At 40.5% G+C, this 18,402-nt stretch overlaps 1 protein-coding gene across 1 annotated transcript; it reads left to right on the top strand.

Annotated features, from left to right (window-relative positions):
- The first annotated feature begins 11,168 nt into the window (after positions 1-11,168).
- Positions 11,169-12,161, top strand: LOC131680271 (reticulon-1-A-like). The gene is made up of 2 exons (XM_058960990.1): positions 11,169-11,186; positions 11,292-12,161. The coding sequence occupies exons 1-2, from the start codon at positions 11,169-11,171 to the stop codon at positions 12,159-12,161; spliced, it is 888 nt and encodes a 295-aa protein (XP_058816973.1).
- The last annotated feature ends 6,241 nt before the right edge of the window (positions 12,162-18,402 follow it).

Below are 18,402 nucleotides of genomic sequence, written 5' to 3'. Positions count from 1 at the left end.
TACTGTTTTGGTTTCGCATACGTCAAGCCGTGCCCTAAAGAATGCTCATCGATGTTTCTCTTGTTAACCCGTCGAATTTTTCATTCGCTTTTCTAATATCGTGTACAGTCGATAGCTAGCAACTAACCCGTCGTTCCAGAAAGCTTTATACGCGGCAGCCTTCTCCGCGTAAACGTCAGAGCACGTCCCACCACGGGTTGGGAGAACGTTTTTGTGTGTTCAAGCCGGGTACTCGTTTCGTCTGATTTTGAATCGCGGTATCGAGAATCGATTTGGACAAAAATTGTACTCTTCCTTCGGGGGAAGTACCTGTGTCGAATCGATAGTTTTGGATATCGCGGCAGCGTAGTTCTTCCAAACAATGTTTCGTGTAAGGTCATAGGGAACATTGATTGGCTCCGAAGGTCTTTAACGCGTGGTTATTGCAATTACAATCGGCAAGTGGTCACTACCGTGGGAGTTAGATATTACCTCCCACTTGCAATCTAACCGTAGTGATGTCGAGCATAGAGATATGTCCAGTGCACTTGCTTGCGCTGGTGGTCCAGTTAGGGACCATTCATAAATTACGTAACGCTTTTAGGGGGGAGGGGGTTCGACAAGTTGTTACATATTGTGACATAGGGGGAAGGGCGAGTAAGCTAGATCGTTACCTAACATGTTTTTACCGAAGAACATTTTTTTTCAAGGATTTTGTTACGTAATAGGAGAGGGGGGGATGAAGAAACTTGTGACAATTTGTTACATGGGGGGGAGGGGGGAGTCAATTTTGAGCAATTTTTGCGTTACGTAATTTATGAATGGTCCCTAGTCCGTGTCATTTCCCCTGTGTTCAGAATTGTCATATTGAAGTCATAAAGGCCTTAACTTGTCGAGGATCGATTGTCATCGTACAGACAGCACCACCGCGTACCGTGAGAGTTCTAAGAAGCAGGCGGAGCGATATCAGGTACACACAGAAAAATATATTGTAGATACAACAATATTCTGGTTCAATTTCAACAATAATTATTATTCATTCGTTATCGAGCACTCAGTCGAGATAGAAGTCTTTTGTCATCGGTCCGTACACTCTATAGCGACAAATAGTGTTAATCCGCGTTCAAGGTTATTTACACTCTACGCCTAGTTGAGGTTTCAGTATTTTTTCCTTTCTTTTGTGTTTCTGTTTCTGTACCGTTAGCCGGTCAGTGAAGTGAAGCAGTGTTCTTGTAGTAAGCCGTCTGGATACCGTTACCTACACAAGCTAAGTATTAGTTTTCGTTTCCCCTTCTTGGTTGTCTTAATAACGTGCACTGGGCAATAGGCCCGTGCAAAAATGACTTCCCCTGACGGCGGTTCGTCTCAAGGTGAGATGGACGTCGAAACAAAATCGGCTCCCCGGCTCAAAGTATATCCGAGCTCGGCCACCGGGCCATTTGTGATCTTCTTTCGGACCAAAGAAAAAAAGTGTTTGAATCTGTTGCAGATTTCTCGCGTTCTGACAGACCGGTATTCGGCCGTGACAGAAATATCGAAAATTCGCCCTGATAAGCTTCGGGTGGTTGTTAACAGTTCAACTCAGGCAAATGATATTGCTGGCTACGAGCCCTTTACGAGGGAGTACAGGGTGTATATTCCAGCTAGCAGGGTTGAAATCAGTGGGGTCGTTTCCGATTCGAGTCTGAATTGCGAGGACCTGCTAAAATATGGGACTGGCTGTTTCAAAGACCCCATGCTTAAGCCAGTGAAGATACTGGAATGCACACGTTTGCATTCAGCATCAGTCGCAGCTGACGGGAAGAAAACATACGTCAACTCAGACTCTTATCGGGTGACCTTCGCCGGCTCTGCCCTGCCCAATTACCTCCTCTTTGACAAGGTTCGTCTACCTGTTCGCCTCTTTGTGCCGCGGGTCATGAACTGTACTAATTGCAAACAATTGGGACACACAGCCTCCCATTGTAGCAATAAAGCCCGCTGTGGGAAATGCGGTGGGAATCATGCGGATGATTCCTGTGGTAGAGATGTCGAAAAGTGTCTCTACTGTGGGGGAAACCCACATGATCTCCCTTCATGCCCCGCGTACAAACAGCGCGAGGAAAATCTTAAGCGTTCCCTTCAGGGACGCTCTAAGCGATCTTTTGCAGAAATGCTTAAGATAGCTGCGCCACCTGTCTCTACGAACATCTTTACCAGCTTGTCTACTGACGAAGGCGACTGTGATGAACCCCAGGAGGGAACATCTTCTGCTGTGCCTAGAAGTAGTAAGAAAAGGAAGAACATTTCCTCTTCCAAGCTTCGTCGTAAAGGCCAGAAGGTGTCTCTTCATGGTCCCCCTAAAATGAATACTCAAGGAAGTACTGTTGTAAAACCGAAGCAAGTCGCTCCCGGTCTCAGTAACCTGAGCTCAGCAAAGGAGTTCCCAGCACTTCCAGGAACATCAAAAACCCCAAGTGTTCCCATATCTCAGCCAGAGAAAGAAAACAGTGCTGGCTTAATAAATTTCTCTGACATTGTGGACCGTATTCTTACAGCGTTGAACATTTCTGACCCCCTTAAAAGTATCTTGATAAGCTTTCTCCCCGCACTAAAAACATTCTTGATGCAGTTCACTGCGAAATGGCCCCTCCTTTCAGCGATTGTATCCTTCGATGGCTAATTCATCGAACGAGGTCAAGGATTTAATCACTGTTCTACAGTGGAATTGCAGAAGTATTATCCCGAAAATCGATTCGTTTAAAATCTTACTAAATAATTTGAAATGCGATGCATTTGCCCTATGCGAGACATGGCTCACTTCAGTAATAACCCTACACTTTCACGATTTTACTATTATTCGCTTGGATCGAGAAGACTCTTACGAAGGAGTACTTTTGGGGATCAAAAAGTGCTATTCTTTCAATCGGATCAACCTCCCCTCGACACCAGGCATTGAAGTTGTCGCTTGCCAAACCAGAATTAAAGGCAAAGACCTTTGCATTGCTTCCACCTACATCCCCCCTAGAGCCTCAGTTAGCCACCGATGGCTTTGCGATATTGCGGAACTCCTCCCCGCACCGAGGCTAGTTTTAGGTGACTTCAACTCCCACGGCACGGCATGGGGTTGCCTTCATGACGATAATCGATCTACCCTACTCCATGAGCTTTGCGACAACTTCAATATGACCATTTTGAATACGGGTGAAATGACACGGATTCCTGCCCCTCCAGCGCGTCCGAGCGCCTTAGACCTGTCCCTCTGCTCGACATCGCTGCGGTTAGATTGCATGTGGAAGGTAGTCTCTGATCCCCACGGCAGCGACCATCTGCCAATCGTAATTAATATTGCTAACGGTTCAGGGCCACCGAATACAATCAATGTTTCGTATGACCTCACACGAAATATTGATTGGAAGAGCTACGCGTCCGCGATATCCGAAAAAGTAGAATCGACACAAGAGCTTCCTCCGGAGGAAGAGTACGGGTTCCTGGCTGGCTTGATTCTCGATACCGCGATTCAAGCTCAGACTAAACGCGTACCAGACGCGAATTCACGCGGGCGTCCTCCCAATCCATGGTGGGACAAAGAGTGCTCAGACGTGTACGCGGAGAAGGCCGCTGCGTATAAGACCTTCCGGGACGACGGGCTGTCAGCTAGCTACCGACAGTACGCGATGGCGGAAACGCGCATGAAGAGTTTGATAAAATCCAAAAAACGTAGCTACTGGCGCCGGTTCGTCGACGGACTAACGAGAGAAACATCGATGAGCACTCTTTGGAGTACGGCCCGGCGCTTACGAAACCGAAACAGTAACAATGAGAGCGTGGAATATTCAAAACGTTGGATATTCGATTTTGCCAAGAAGGTTAGTCCGGATCCCGCCCGTCACAGAAGATCTACCGTGCCGCGTTTCCTCACAATAACGCGAACGAAACACCGTTTTCGATGGTGGAGTTCTCACTTGCTCTCTTATCATGTAACAATAAAGCCCCAGGGCCAGACAGAATCAAATTTAACTTGTTAAAGAATCTGCCAGACTCTGCCAAGAGACGCTTGTTGAATTTATTTAATAAGTTTCTTGAGGGTAATATTGTCCCTCATGACTGGAGGCAAGTGAAGGTCATCGCCATTCAAAAACCAGGAAAACCAGCCTCCGACCACAACTCGTATCGACCGATTGCAATGCTGTCCTGTATCCGAAAGTTGTTCGAGAAAATGATCTTGTTTCGCCTCGATAATTGGGTTGAAGCAAATGGCTTACTGTCAGATACACAATTTGGTTTCCGCAAAGGCAAAGGGACGAACGATTGTCTTGCGTTGCTCTCAACAGAAATTCAAATGGCCTATGCTAGCAAAGAGCAGATGGCATCAGTTTTCCTAGATATAAAGGGGGCTTTTGATTCAGTTTCTATCAAAATTCTTTCCGAGAAGCTGCACCAGCATGGTCTTTCACCGACTCTAAACAACTTTTTGCTAAACTTGCTGTCTGAAAAACATATGCATTTTTCGCATGGTGATTTATCGACATCACGAATTAGCTACATGGGTCTTCCCCAGGGCTTATGTCTAAGCCCCCTACTCTATAACTTTTACGTGAATGACATTGACGAATGTCTTGTCAATTCCTGCACGCTAAGGCAACTTGCAGATGACGGTGTGGTCTCTATTACAGGTCCCAAAGCCGTCGATCTGCAAGGACCATTGCAAGATACCTTGGACAATTTGTCTGCTTGGGCCCTCCAGCTAGGTATCGAGTTCTCCACGGAGAAAACTGAGCTAGTCGTATTTTCAAGGAAGCGGGAACCAGCGCAACTACAGCTTCAATTAATGGGTCAAACTATTGCTCAGGTTTCAACTTTCAAATATCTCGGGGTCTGGTTCGACTCTAAAGGAACCTGGGGATTAGGTATCTGAAACAGAAGTGCCAGCAAAGGATCAACTTTCTCCGTACAATAACCGGAACATGGTGGGGTGCCCACCCAGGAGACCTGATCAGGCTGTACCAAACAACAATATTGTCGGTGATGGAGTACGGGAGTTTCTGTTTCCGCTCCGCTGCGAACATACATTTCATCAAACTAGAGCGAATCCAATATTGTTGTTTGCGTATTGCTTTGGGTTGCATGCACTCGACACATACGCTGAGTTTAGAAGTGCTGGCGGGCGTCCTTCCGCTGAAAAATCGATTTTGGGAACTCTCATATCGATTGCTCATCCGATGCGATATCTTGAACCCGTTGGTAATTGCAAATTTCGAAAGGCTTGTCGAGCTCAATTCTCAAACCCGATTTATGTCCTTGTACTTCGATTACATGGCACAAAATATCAATCCTTCTTCACACTATCCCAACCGTGTCAATCTCTTTCATGCTTCTGATTCAACTGTATTCTTCGACACATCCATGAAAGACGAGATTCGTGGAATCCCGGATCACATACGTCCGCAAGTGATCCCAAGCATCTTTCATAGTAAATTTCGAGAAGTCGACTGCAACAAGATGTTTTACACCGACGGGTCAAGCCTCGACGGCTCCACTGGCTTCGGTATATTCAATCAAAACCTCACCGCCTCATTCAAACTCAATGATCCTGCTTCAGTTTACGTCGCAGAACTTGCTGCTATTCAGTATACCCTTGAGATCATTGATACTTTGCCCACCGATCATTACTTTATTGTCTCGGATAGCCTCAGCTCAATCGAGGCTCTCCGTTCAATGAAACCTAGAAAGCACATTCCATATTTTCTGGGGAAAATCTGGGAGCGCCTGCGTGCTTTGTCTGTAAGATAGTACAAGATTACCTTAGTTTGGGTTCCCTCGCATTGCTCCATTCCAGGTAATGAAGAAGCGGACTCTTTAGCTAAGGCGGGCGCTTAACAAGGTGACATATATGAAAGACCAATTGGCTTCAGCGAATTTTTCAGTATCACTCATCAGAGAACCCTCGAAAGTTGGCAAACTTCATGGAGCAATGGTGAACTGGGCTACATTCGATAATCCCTAAGGTATCGACGAAACCTTGGTTCAGGGGGATGGATGTGGGTCGGGATTTCATTCGCGTGATGTCTCGGCTCATGTCCAATCACTACACGCTGGGCTCGTGGATAGCGGTATCTGCGCTTGTGGCAACGGTTATCATGAAATCGAACATGTTGTCTGGGCATGCGCCGAGTACTGTTCTGCCAAATCTCAACTATTCGATTCCCTTCGGGCCCGAGGAAGATCACCCAATGTCCTGGTTCGAGATGTACTAGCAAGCCGCGATATTCTCTACATGTCTCTTATATACACGTTCCTCAAAACCATCAATATCCAAATTTAAATGTCCCTATCTTTTCTCTTATCATTCCCAGAAGTGCCCTCTTCCGCCTACCGTACCCCAACGATGGTTTGATACGACTCCAAGACGAGACAAAACATCTGTCGAATGAACCAACAACACGATTTCTACAGTACAACATCACACACGCAGCGCGGTGTGTTCCCGATCTGTATCTGAGCCGTACTACGAAATCGTCTGGAGGAACCCCTGCCGGCTCGAGGAAAACCGCCCGGCGTCTTGATACATCCGTTCGAATCTGTAATCCTGGTCGTTGATTCCTGATGCCGGAAACTGAAAGTTTATATCCCCCCCGTTCAGCCTTGTCCACCCTCTCTCCTATGTCTCTGATACACAGATGTATGACTTCACCCCTTCTCCCCTTGAATATATTCCCAAAACTTATGTGCCCCCCTATCTTCTAGTGTTAGTTGATCAATCTGTTCGAATCTGTAATCCTGGCCGTTAATTCCTGATGCCGGAAACTGAAAGTTTATATCTCACCCCCCCCCCCTTCAGCCTTGTCCGCTCACCCTCCCATGTCTCTGATAAAAAGATGTATGACTTCACCCCCTTCTCCCCTTGAATATATTCCCAAAACTTAAGTGCTTAGTTTTAGTTGATCAATATTTAATCTCATTAAGAAATGCCCAACAGTACCACTACTTTAAAATAGCCCTAATTAATTCCCCTTAATCTTGAACCACTCTTTCTAGTTATTTCTAGTTAATAAGCTTGTAAAATGTTCCGCTTAGTTAATAATTAATTTCTCCTACAATCTCCCTTCTAAAAATCATAAAGTGAATTACTATACAAAAAACACACAAAATGACCCGTCCCCCAAATCTTACGAATATTATATTATACCCTCTTTTATATGTATAAGTTAGCTGTAAAGTTTTTTTTTTTAGTTTCATTATATAAAACAAAATAATATTGAAATGTGTAACCTCCTAATTTTAAGAAATTCAAAATGTAAAACAATGAAAAAATGGCACCTTTAAGCTAACGCATACGTGCCTTATCAAATAAACAAATTGGAAAAAAAATAATTATTATTATCTCAGAGCTAATAATATTCCATATTTGATTCAATCCGCAGTATTGTTGTTTCTACAATATATTCTGGTTTTGACAATTCTAGATATTAATCGTGTTATCAGTTGAATTAACAATATTATTGTTGAAACGATTGACCGTGTTATTGATCCAATGATACAAAGACGATTAGTTCAACAATATACTTTTGTTGAAACAACTAATAACACAGTCACTATTGATATATTTGTATATTTTTATAAATAGTAAAATAAAAAATCTTTTTTAGTTTCCACTTTGAGTTGCCATCGATGTACTTTCAGCATGCTATATTTTGAATTGACAATGATATACTTTCATCATGTTGCGTTTATTCTGAAAGTTTCAAAGGTAATGTTCAATATTGTTAATTATTTTAACATTGACACTTACCAAAGAGTATAGCCGGTGTCTGGCTCTGCAATTGTTTTATATATGCTGGCATATGGTATGCATAATTGGACTGCAAAGTTTTTTTTAATGAAAATTTACAATTGACAATTAAAATGGGCCTTTGCTATATGGTAGTTCACTGACAGATGAAAAATACACGCTTATTTACTACTATACAATATTAAAAGAAAAGAAATTTTGGTTGGAATAAAAATAATATTGTTGATTCAATAATAAAATAATGAATATTCAACAATCAATAAGCTTCGAATCAAAAATAGGCTGCCGATTGAAATCAAAAATGCGTTTTGTTGGTTTAACCATCTGAAATTTCGCTGCGTGTGGGCATTTTGGAAAGATTGAGGTTCTTATTTTATGGAATGGTTTTTGTTTGAAAGAAAACAGGTGACTGAGTTAGGTTGGGGGCAAACAGTGATAATAGATATCTCAAGCCTTGAGCGCAGTCCATTGGACCTAAAAATAGATAACGAGAGAGATTTGGCCCGATCGATGAGAGGGAGAGATGACGATCTGCTTGTAGGAGACATTGGGGGTCCCGAAGCAACACGGTATGTTGTTGAGCTGTTTTTACAACACCAATGTCAAATATTAATTTGTGAAAATATTCGTGCAGCAAGCGTTATTCAACTGTTATGCAATTAAAAAACGCAAGGGGTGGAGCTTATAGGCAACATGTTCATTGGTTACGAATGATGTACCAAGAATCATACTAACAACAGAGATTGTTGCAATAATGCTAGAGATTGCTTTGAAAACAACTTTGTTGAAATGAAATGAAACTTAATGTGCTTCATGAAATGGTCATACAAACAAAGTATAAATATTATGTCCACATTCGAATATGACAATATTATTAATGTGGGTGAAAATGTATAACCAATAAAAATGAATCGAGTAATTTTTGAAAATGCCTCGATTTTTTGTAAGGGCCTTAAAATATCGTTGATATAAACTCAATAAATTTTATTCTTATTGTGTGAATAATTTATCGTACGCACTGTCTTCAAATATGTTTTTTTCGAGAGTAATCAAAAATTTGAAGCATATTAATAATGAAAATTTTGGGTTCCGATCATAAAATCTAAACATATTAACTGCTCGTCAGCAACTTGTATCGAGAAACAATTCATTTTATCAATAAATATGGCGGTTGTTTTTATTTCTACTATGTTACAAAGTCAAGTTGAGTAAAAGTTTTGTAAGTGTATCCGGAATAAAGTTTGTTGACAAGTTGAATAAAAATAACAAAAAAATGGTTTTAGCTGAGCAGTAGAGTCACAAAGACGTTGCAAAAAACCCTTATAAATGCGTCAATTTTTTTATTTATCTTAAATACGTTTATTTAGGCCCAAATGCTGTAGCTTAACGAGGCCGATAATTCATTTTTTTAATTACATGTCACATGTTAGAGGGGGAAGGGAAAGCCGTATTTAGGGGCGGCTTGCCCCCCTCTTATGTAAGTAAAGGAAAAAGGTAGGAAGTGGGACACATATTGTGTAATTGATATCGTCGTTTGCTGATTGATCATTGTGGCGAATATGCACACTGTGTTGTAGTGTTGCAGTTTCCAGCGAGGTTTCTCGTGGGGTCTGCCAGAGGGCAACCTGAGTATAAATAAAAATCAAATGTCAACCTTCTGAATAAATTTGGAGACATATTAGCCAGTTTTGGGCAACCTAGAAATGATTCCTGCTTTGGCAGTTCAGGGAGTACGGTGCTGGTCTCATTATGTGCGTCCAGTTGCATCACATAGTGCCAAAAATATTTCAGCACCATATAACAATTTCGTTTTTCTTAATCGTTCGATTTTTTTTTTGACAATTCATGCATCGGTTGAATAGCTGGGACCTTTTGGGAGGCAACATGAGTACAGTCATCCATAATTTCAGGGGAAAATGTCGTCGTGCGGCATTTCTCCCGCACAATTGGGAGAGATGCCGCATTAAAATTGCGGGTGAGATGCCGCACTCGATGGCGGAGGATACGTAGCTAAAACGTATTTTTTGACCTCGGAATGTTATTAAATGATCATTTGCATCAGGTATAGTTTCTAATGATGTATATCCACAAACTAACGGACCTAATACCACTGTATAGGATTATGAGTCTTTTTATCTATATATTAAAACGGGCGATATGTATCTAAGTATTAGTTACTTCGGTTTATTCATTAAAGCTTCAGGCACTAATTTTCGTGAACGTTTTGATTCGTAGTGATGTCAATATTGGGATAAAAATGAGAATTTCAACGAATTGATGCTTTTTCAAAATGAATCTTACAAGAACAAACCTAAGTTATATAAATTCATTGTTGCGAGAAATAGTCAAGAACTGTTTTTCAGGAACCCCTACCAACAAATATATATATATATATATATATATATATATATATATATATATATATATATATATATATATATATATATATATATATATATATATATATATATATATATATATATATATATATATATATATATATATATATATATATATATATATATATATATATATATATATATATATATATATACATATATATATATATATATATATATATATATATATATATATATATATATATATATATATATATATATATACATATATATATATATATATATATATATATATATATATATATATATATATATATATATATATATATATATATATATCGCTCGTACAAACATAGAGATAAATAGTACCCTTTTTAAGTTACACCAACTTAACCGTTACATAAAGTTGCGAAGGAAAAATATTTTTGAAATGTTGAATAAAAAAATGTTTATAGAAATGGTTGTACCCCCTTAAGAAAAGTGAAGGTGGTAGCCGATTGATAGGTATAATCAAACTTCATTAAACTCAGCTGAAGACCCCTAATCACAAAAACATCAACGAGTGCTAAAAAATACTTTTGTTCATCATTTTTCAGTTTGTGACTACGGTCCGGCGTCTCTCCCGCAATGACCTTTTTTAAATGTTCGTGGAAATTTTATGATTTTTTTCCATGGAAAAAACCATTTCACAGCATTTTGGAAATTTATCGCAATTGATAAAAATACGTGATCAAAGTGAAGCCCCACTCATTCACACACATTAAAAAAAACTCATTCATACTCAGACAACAAGTCTCAGAGCACCAAAGTTGGAGACTTCATTGAGATGGAAAGCTAACTTTCTTCCTTCATCTGAACCGTACACTCAAAATTAAACCAAATACAAACATGTTAATACGGAATGCTCTAACGATTTTTCAAGGACACATTTTATAACCCAGGTACACCGATAAAGGTACACTGCCAAAGTGACAGCATACTTTGATGAATTATTGCCAAACTAGCAACACAGCTTTTGCTTTGTTGTTATGTTTGAAAATTTATGACTTTTAATGAACATGAACTCGTATGCCGAGGTTCGTTCAAGCACAAAATCAAAAACTTGAAGAGCCATCTGGTGCTCCTACTGCTGCTGCTTCCGATAGTGTAGAAAAAGAAGATATATTCAGTGCTTTCGCCAGTCACAACAAAAAGGACCAATTCGTGGAGCCACAGTTCGAAGAAGAGTGGCTGCTTCTGCTGTTGCTGCTGATGCGACTGCGGCTGTTGCTACTCCCGATCCCGCACCAGTTGCGGCCCCGTCGCCGGTTGTCACCCCAAAAGCAGTTACTCCAAAGGCGGTGACCCCGGTGAGACAACCATCGGAGGAAATGCCGAAACCGGTAAAAGCTTCTTGCAGTAAACTTGCTGAGCGGTGTATACAGCAGTTTGGTTTGGATGCTTGGTTCAAGCCGGAGAAATTGCACCCGAAAGTGGAATCCCTGATCTACTGGCGCGATGTTAAGAAATCAGCAATCGTGTTCGGCAGTGTTCTAACAATCCTGCTCGCCATGTCGTTAATTTCGTTGGTCAACGTGTTCTCGTACGTTTCGCTGCTGGACCTGTTCGGAACCGTTTCGTTCCGAATCTACAAGAACGTGCTTCAGGCCGCACAAAAGACCTCCGAAGGACACCCGTTCAAAGAATACCTGGACTTGGATTTGACCCTATCGCAGGAGAAAGTACAGCAGCTGACCACGGTTGCTGTGGCGCATGCCAACGCTCTGCTGTCGGAGTTACGCCGTCTGTTCCTGGTGGAAGATGTAATCGATTCTATCAAGTTTGGCGTTGTCCTTTACTGCTTAGCCTATGTCGGTGCCATTTTCAACGGAATGACGTGTGTCATCATTGCATTCGTTGCACTATTCACCTTGCCAAAGGTCTACGAAAATAACAAGCAGTCGATTGACGCTTACTTGGAACTGGTCAGAAGCAAAATTCTGGAAATCACCGAAAAATTAAAAGCGGCCGTTCCACTGGGAAAGAAAGCCGAATCCGATAAGGAGAAATAATTTGATAGCTTGAAATTGTAAAAAAAACCCTTTTATTTTTTAATTTATTTAACATGATAACTCTTAAACAAGGGAAAAATTTTCGACTTCTTCACCGGCTGAATTGACGTTTCGTTTCGTGACCTACAATGTAGAATAATTTATTTAATCCATTTACTAAAAATCTATAGTTATTCGCAACCAACATATAAATTCCTAATGGTATAATCCGCGTAATAGTTATCTGACATGAACGTTATCATAATGTCTCCGTACTGGGTAGAATCGTTGATATTCTCCGGATAATATTTGGCACACTTCGTTTTATTGTACTCCTCCAGGTTAGTCAGCATCACAATGATTTCGAAATGCTGCTCCCAAATCATTCGCCAGAAATTCACAATAGTGCTATCCAATGGTTCCTGCGCGCAGATAAACTTCTTACGCTCATAACCAATGACGAAACTCGCATTGATAGAATCCGACCCGGATAGTCCGTTCATCGTCGACTTTACGCGCGTCTGATCGCAACGATTCTTGTGAATATTCTCTTTCAGATCGGAATTCTTCGTCGTACGATCGGCAAAAGTTTAAACTCGTTGAAAACCATAGTCGGAATCCTTGTGCTTGTCAAATTTCGATAAATCTTCTTTTGAAATCAGCGGAATTACTGGTGGTTTGACACACACCGCATATTGCTTTGTAAAATTACTCGACAGGATATTGTAAGTTCAAATTTTTATTTTCTTAATAAGAGCAAAAGGATACCAAGAATACCGATTGTTTATTAGTGGTTCGGAAATGAAAACAGCACACTTTGATTTGGTAACGTTGCCAGTTTCATTTTTTTTCGCCATATCATTCCTGTCAAAACGAAACAGACGAATTGGGTTGTGCAACACTCTGGTGATCAATCTAATATGTTAACAGTTACGAATTTATAAGCACGATTTCTACTACCATTACACCAACACCTGTTTCAATGCGATCGGTAGAACTCACTCCCTTCTAGATCTAAACCATGCACTCAAAATCGCGGCTCTCGTGAACATTCGAATACGCCAGGGCCTTCACGACTATACAAGTGAATTCATGCACGCGGAATTAAATACAAGCGACACACGCCGTCGCGATCAAACCCGATAACATACAAACGCTCATTCGCGATAATATAACCCTGCTCACAAACACAACATACACTTGCGATCATCCACGCAAACCTACGTCCACGATCTCGCAAAACCAAAAAAGCCCTTGTGATTAAGTAAACGTTTGAACACCCACGGATTTATGAACGTCTCATTTGCGATTAAACAAACGTGCGTTCCCACGCGATCAAAAATTACTCACGTCCGGAAGCCTCTTCCTTTGGTCCTGGCACTCCTGGTTGATGCCTTCAGTTGGACGTGGTTAGACCACGTTATACAAAAAAAAAATCAACGACGCTTATCGTCTGAACCGTACACTCAAACGTACGTACATACGGTATGCCCATACCTTCATGAACCCACGCGAATATGCAAATGCCCATGTGGCCATACAATCGAATTTATACACGCAACATACAAACGCTCATGCGATTAAACATGTTAACATACAAACCCTCGAAACACGTTCCAGTGATTAAGTGAACGTTTTAGTACTTCTAAATGCGTTCTCGTTTATACGCGATCAATTCTCCATCAATTCTCCATATCCTTACATCTAAACCGTACATTCAATATCACAATAAGAATGACATTGTAGTGAGACAGAGAGCACTTTCTAGAATCTAGCTTTATAGCTACATCTTCGGTATGGAGCAATTAAGCGGAAGTTAAAAGCCTTTGACCAGAACTAGGCTGATTTACAACGAGCGAACAACCGAAGGGAGGGTTAATCGGATCCTGTCGCCCTGTTCATACGCAGTTTCCAAAAATATCCGTGTCTGAAACAATCGAAGATTTGTTTATTTGAGGATTTCTTTCAACTTGATCTGCGAACGTCTGTAACATTTGTCGGCATACAACAAACCCTTGGCGGTATCGATGATTTGCAACGATTTGTAGAAAATCGCGAGTCACAAGCGGATCCTACACGAGTAGAAATATTTACAATAAACCAATTATTGATAAATATATTGATCGGTTAAAGCCATTTTGAAAATATTGTTCCTGTAGAATTCAAGTGGGATTGACGTATTGATGCTGTCTTGTCAATATTTTTATTGACAATATTCTGGTCTCGTGTAGGGTCCGCTACAAGAAACGTACTTGATTCTTTAAATGAATTTTAATATATCTTTTTATTTCAGGTGCTCTTCGTTGGCATAATATACGCTACTGGTTAACTGCCCGCAGTAGCGGTTTCATCAAACAATATTGTGCTGAAGAATACGACTTAACTGTGTTCTGTTAACGTAGAGGTAACGTAAGCAGAAGAAAACCAAAGATCAAGATTATCACGGCATGAGCGCACAATTTATTGCACTCCGAAAGGTGCGACACCACCACCAGTATCTGGGATACGAGTTATTTCAATCGAACTTTGTGCCAGCATTTTACAACTTACTGTATCCTGCTGACATACATACATGATACAGCGGAAAATTTTGCATACAACATGCTCTACCGATGAACATTGACGGGTTGAAGAATTGATTAGGAAAACCGATGGAAATGATATCGGTCCTTGAAAGTTGAAGCTAAAAGATCTTGGTAGAAGTTCTCAATAGATCGGTTAGCGGTCAGGGTACATTATATTTGACGTAATTCTGAACTACAAACAGCATACTGAAGGGTACACTTTAGCATTAAATCTTTGACGCTAAAAGAACCGTGCTAAGAACAAAGGCAGCCACCCTTATTCTCTTATTTTTTCATATTACTTGAAGCAGTCAATCCAACAATATCAAGCCACAGGCACAAGTTGTGTGCATTCTTCCTTATAAATTATGTGGCACGAAAATCCTTCCACACTGAAAACTCAAGACAACATTTAGTTCGAGATCATCAACTAACTGAGAGCAACTGATATTACGAATAGCTACATGCGGACCTTTTTAATCTGTTTAAGTGCCGATCGAGTAATATTAACATTGTCTTACGCCTACCTGTTGATCGAGGCCTATTCTTGAAGTTAAGCCCCTATCCAACTTATTCCAGCATGTCATGGATAACATGCTGCCGGCAGTCTGGTCAAGCCGGCAGTCTGGTCAAGCCGTACCAGAACGAAACACTCCTCGTTAATCGCTTCAAACAAGATCACAACGCCGTTTCTATGGTGTTCTCGAATGTGTGCTTAGCTTTTACGACCCGTCCAAACAGATCATTATCGTGTTAGATACATCGTAGTAGGTCTTGGCAATGTTATTATTCATCGTTTTGCAAGCAACTTTGCCTTACTTATTCCACTAATAAAAATAGCAGAGTGCTTGGATCGGTGTAGGGTGATGTTTTGTTGACGTTACATCTTCCTGAAAACCATTGCTCAAGGTTTAGATGCCAAGAGAGGTATCCCTGTATGAGCACGCAAATGCACCACTCTGCCGCTGAAAGTTAATGCAAGCGGATTGCATTACAAGTAATTTACTGATCAATCAAACCAAATGTAAATCACAAGACTAAACTATATAACTTTAAATTTTACCTATATGTAATAATTGAATTTTTTTCTTGTAGGTCTTCTTGGTCGGATACGTAGCCCATCCACTGACCTACAACTTTCGACTACGACCGTGGTGCGATGGATGTGCTAAGGGAATAAAACGGAAATCGAGTATCATTCCTGTCCTACTCTAATAGCGGACATTACTGGACCGTTTTCTTGTTGTACTTGTGCAAACCATTGTACTATTACGTTATGAGAGGCGAAGGCAAACTTCAGTAGATGACGTACTGTTGTGTCACATGTGTCCCTGGTCTCCCTATTGTGCTACGCTACGACTACTGAGCCGTCCAATATGTTGCATTGAATGTTCAATACAAACCTGCGCTAATTGAACAACGCAAATTGAAGCTAGGCTCCATTATTTTGCAGAATCGATAAGATTTTAATGCAGTACATCGAAAGTAGTCCACTTGTCATATCCGTATTCAGATTAATCTGTCATTTGCAGATTTCAAGTACGGTTAATCATCAGAGGACATAGATTCGGCTTGATTATAAATCTCCGTCACTTACTAGATAACTATAAAATGTGCAGCTTAGGCAACCATCAAATGCAGTTTCGCCGACAAAGTCCTTTGTGGATCAGCATTAACTCATCAGTAAAGCAAAGCAATTTGTCCACCGGTACATTGTAGCGTAGTTTTTGTAATATTTAGTTTAATGTTTTTTTTACATATTTAAGGTGGTCTTCATTATAATCGGGGCCCTGTTGAAGTTAAGGACCGGACAACTCAACCTGATTCTCCGTGTAAAATGGTAACAGTACATCACAATACATGAGCAGTTTTTAAAAATTGTTTTTAAATATTTTTTGCCTAGGTGTTGAGCGAAGACTACCAAACAACATAATCAGAAGCTCAGAGAGAACACTACCAAGAAACTGGTTTTAACTGGTACGAACCATTGCCATATTTCAGCGATTTAAATGCGTTTCTCAGTTCTTAACGTATTAGCTGGACACTCGTCTGTCCAGGTTTCAATTTCGGCATTCGCCAACTATGCCAAAACACGACTCCCGCGACGGATCTCCAAAGTGTATGCTTCATGGATCAAGCGTCCTGTGTTCTGTTTCGTGCAATTAGCGCACATGCCGATGTATTTAAATGATGTACTTTGCTTTGAGATAGTTATTTTCTAGCTTAGGAGCGAAAAATAAAAAGAAAAATTACTTGCATTGTTTGTATCCGATAAAGAAAAAGAAAGCAAATCTTAAAAATAAGAAGAACCGTGAAAATAGGAGCACAACGATCGCTCGATTTTCTATAGTTCGACATCGGGTTCACGTCGGTCCGATTACGTCGATGCGTTTGACATATTCGAAGGTTGACGCGGTTTATGCAAATGGTGCAAAATTGCAGGATGCAAACCCGATATCCTGCTCTGATCGGCCCGTTATCGGGCTTAGTCGGCCCGATCATCGGCCTGGTAATCGGGCCGATTGAGCTCTACAAAATTTACTGGAAAGGATAGGCAATGTTCCATTGGTTTTGTTTTTTGACAGCTAAACGCGAATCCAATCGATCCAAAATGGAGTCTCCGCAGTTCTCTTTCTAGAGTTTTTCTAGTATCGCCCTGTGTGTTTGCATGTAGCGAGGAGGGCGAAACTTTAAATAAACAAACAAAAATACAGTTTCGTCCGTTGTATTTTTTGCTGTAGTTTAAGAAAGCAATATCGTAGGATCCAAATTTTTAGGTTAATTTGTTGCGTTTCAAAGCCCTCATTCGCATGTATAAAAAAAGCCTTATGTTTACATTTTCACAAAAAAGCGTTGAAATGAAATAGCAGCTCCTGATATCACGCTATCTCTGAAGTGCATGCGTGTATAGTTCCAAATTTTACTTCGACATCGACTTTTTCTAACGGTGACTTCCGAGTAGCATCCTTGATTTGAATTATTATCGCTAATCCTAATGCCAAAAAACAAATAAAAACCTCTCGAAAACGAACCGTTTGGGAAAATCATCATCATTACTGGAATTTTCATTTTCACGAAACTTTTCGATAACCTTGCGTTAATGCACTGGGTGCGCAGTGCTTTGAAAATCTAGCGAAATCGTCTCAGGGCACCAGCGGGTCTAATTCAAAGCTGTCTGCGCGGCGAGTTAAATCTGTAAAGAATACTAAAAATTAATTTCTATTCCATAATTTTCGGTTCAGCAATTCGAGAGAGCGTGCTCACCGCAAGCCATAAAAAATATACTACGTTGTAAAGCGATGGTCACTATTTATTAAAAAATCACGGTTAAATAAAAATAAAACCATTCGTAACCCAACTTTGTACCGGGAAACAAGTGCTTTTGTTCTCTCCGGTGTGGTTTAGTTTTTTCGGTGGTACGAAGGTGCTTGCTGTGGCAGAGGCTGCAGTAAAGCATTAGTAATAAACAGTCCCGCGAGTGATAATTATAACCTGCGATATCGGTGCAGTGAAGTTACTAAACAGTTTTCTTGCCTGAAAGACGGCTTTGTTTAGACGAGCTATATCAGCTCTATTGTGTGAAGGTCACGCGGGTGACGGATAAAACAAACGAAGGATCAATTCACCTACCAGCTCGTCAGGAACCAACTGGTGAAGTGTTTTGTTTTTTACTTTTCTTATCGATTTTTTTTCTTCTT

Source organism: Topomyia yanbarensis, chromosome 2 (assembly GCF_030247195.1).
Source record: "Topomyia yanbarensis strain Yona2022 chromosome 2, ASM3024719v1, whole genome shotgun sequence".
Classification (NCBI taxonomy): Eukaryota; Metazoa; Arthropoda; class Insecta; order Diptera; family Culicidae; genus Topomyia; species Topomyia yanbarensis.
This window is presented reverse-complemented; position numbering and strand designations above follow the sequence as displayed.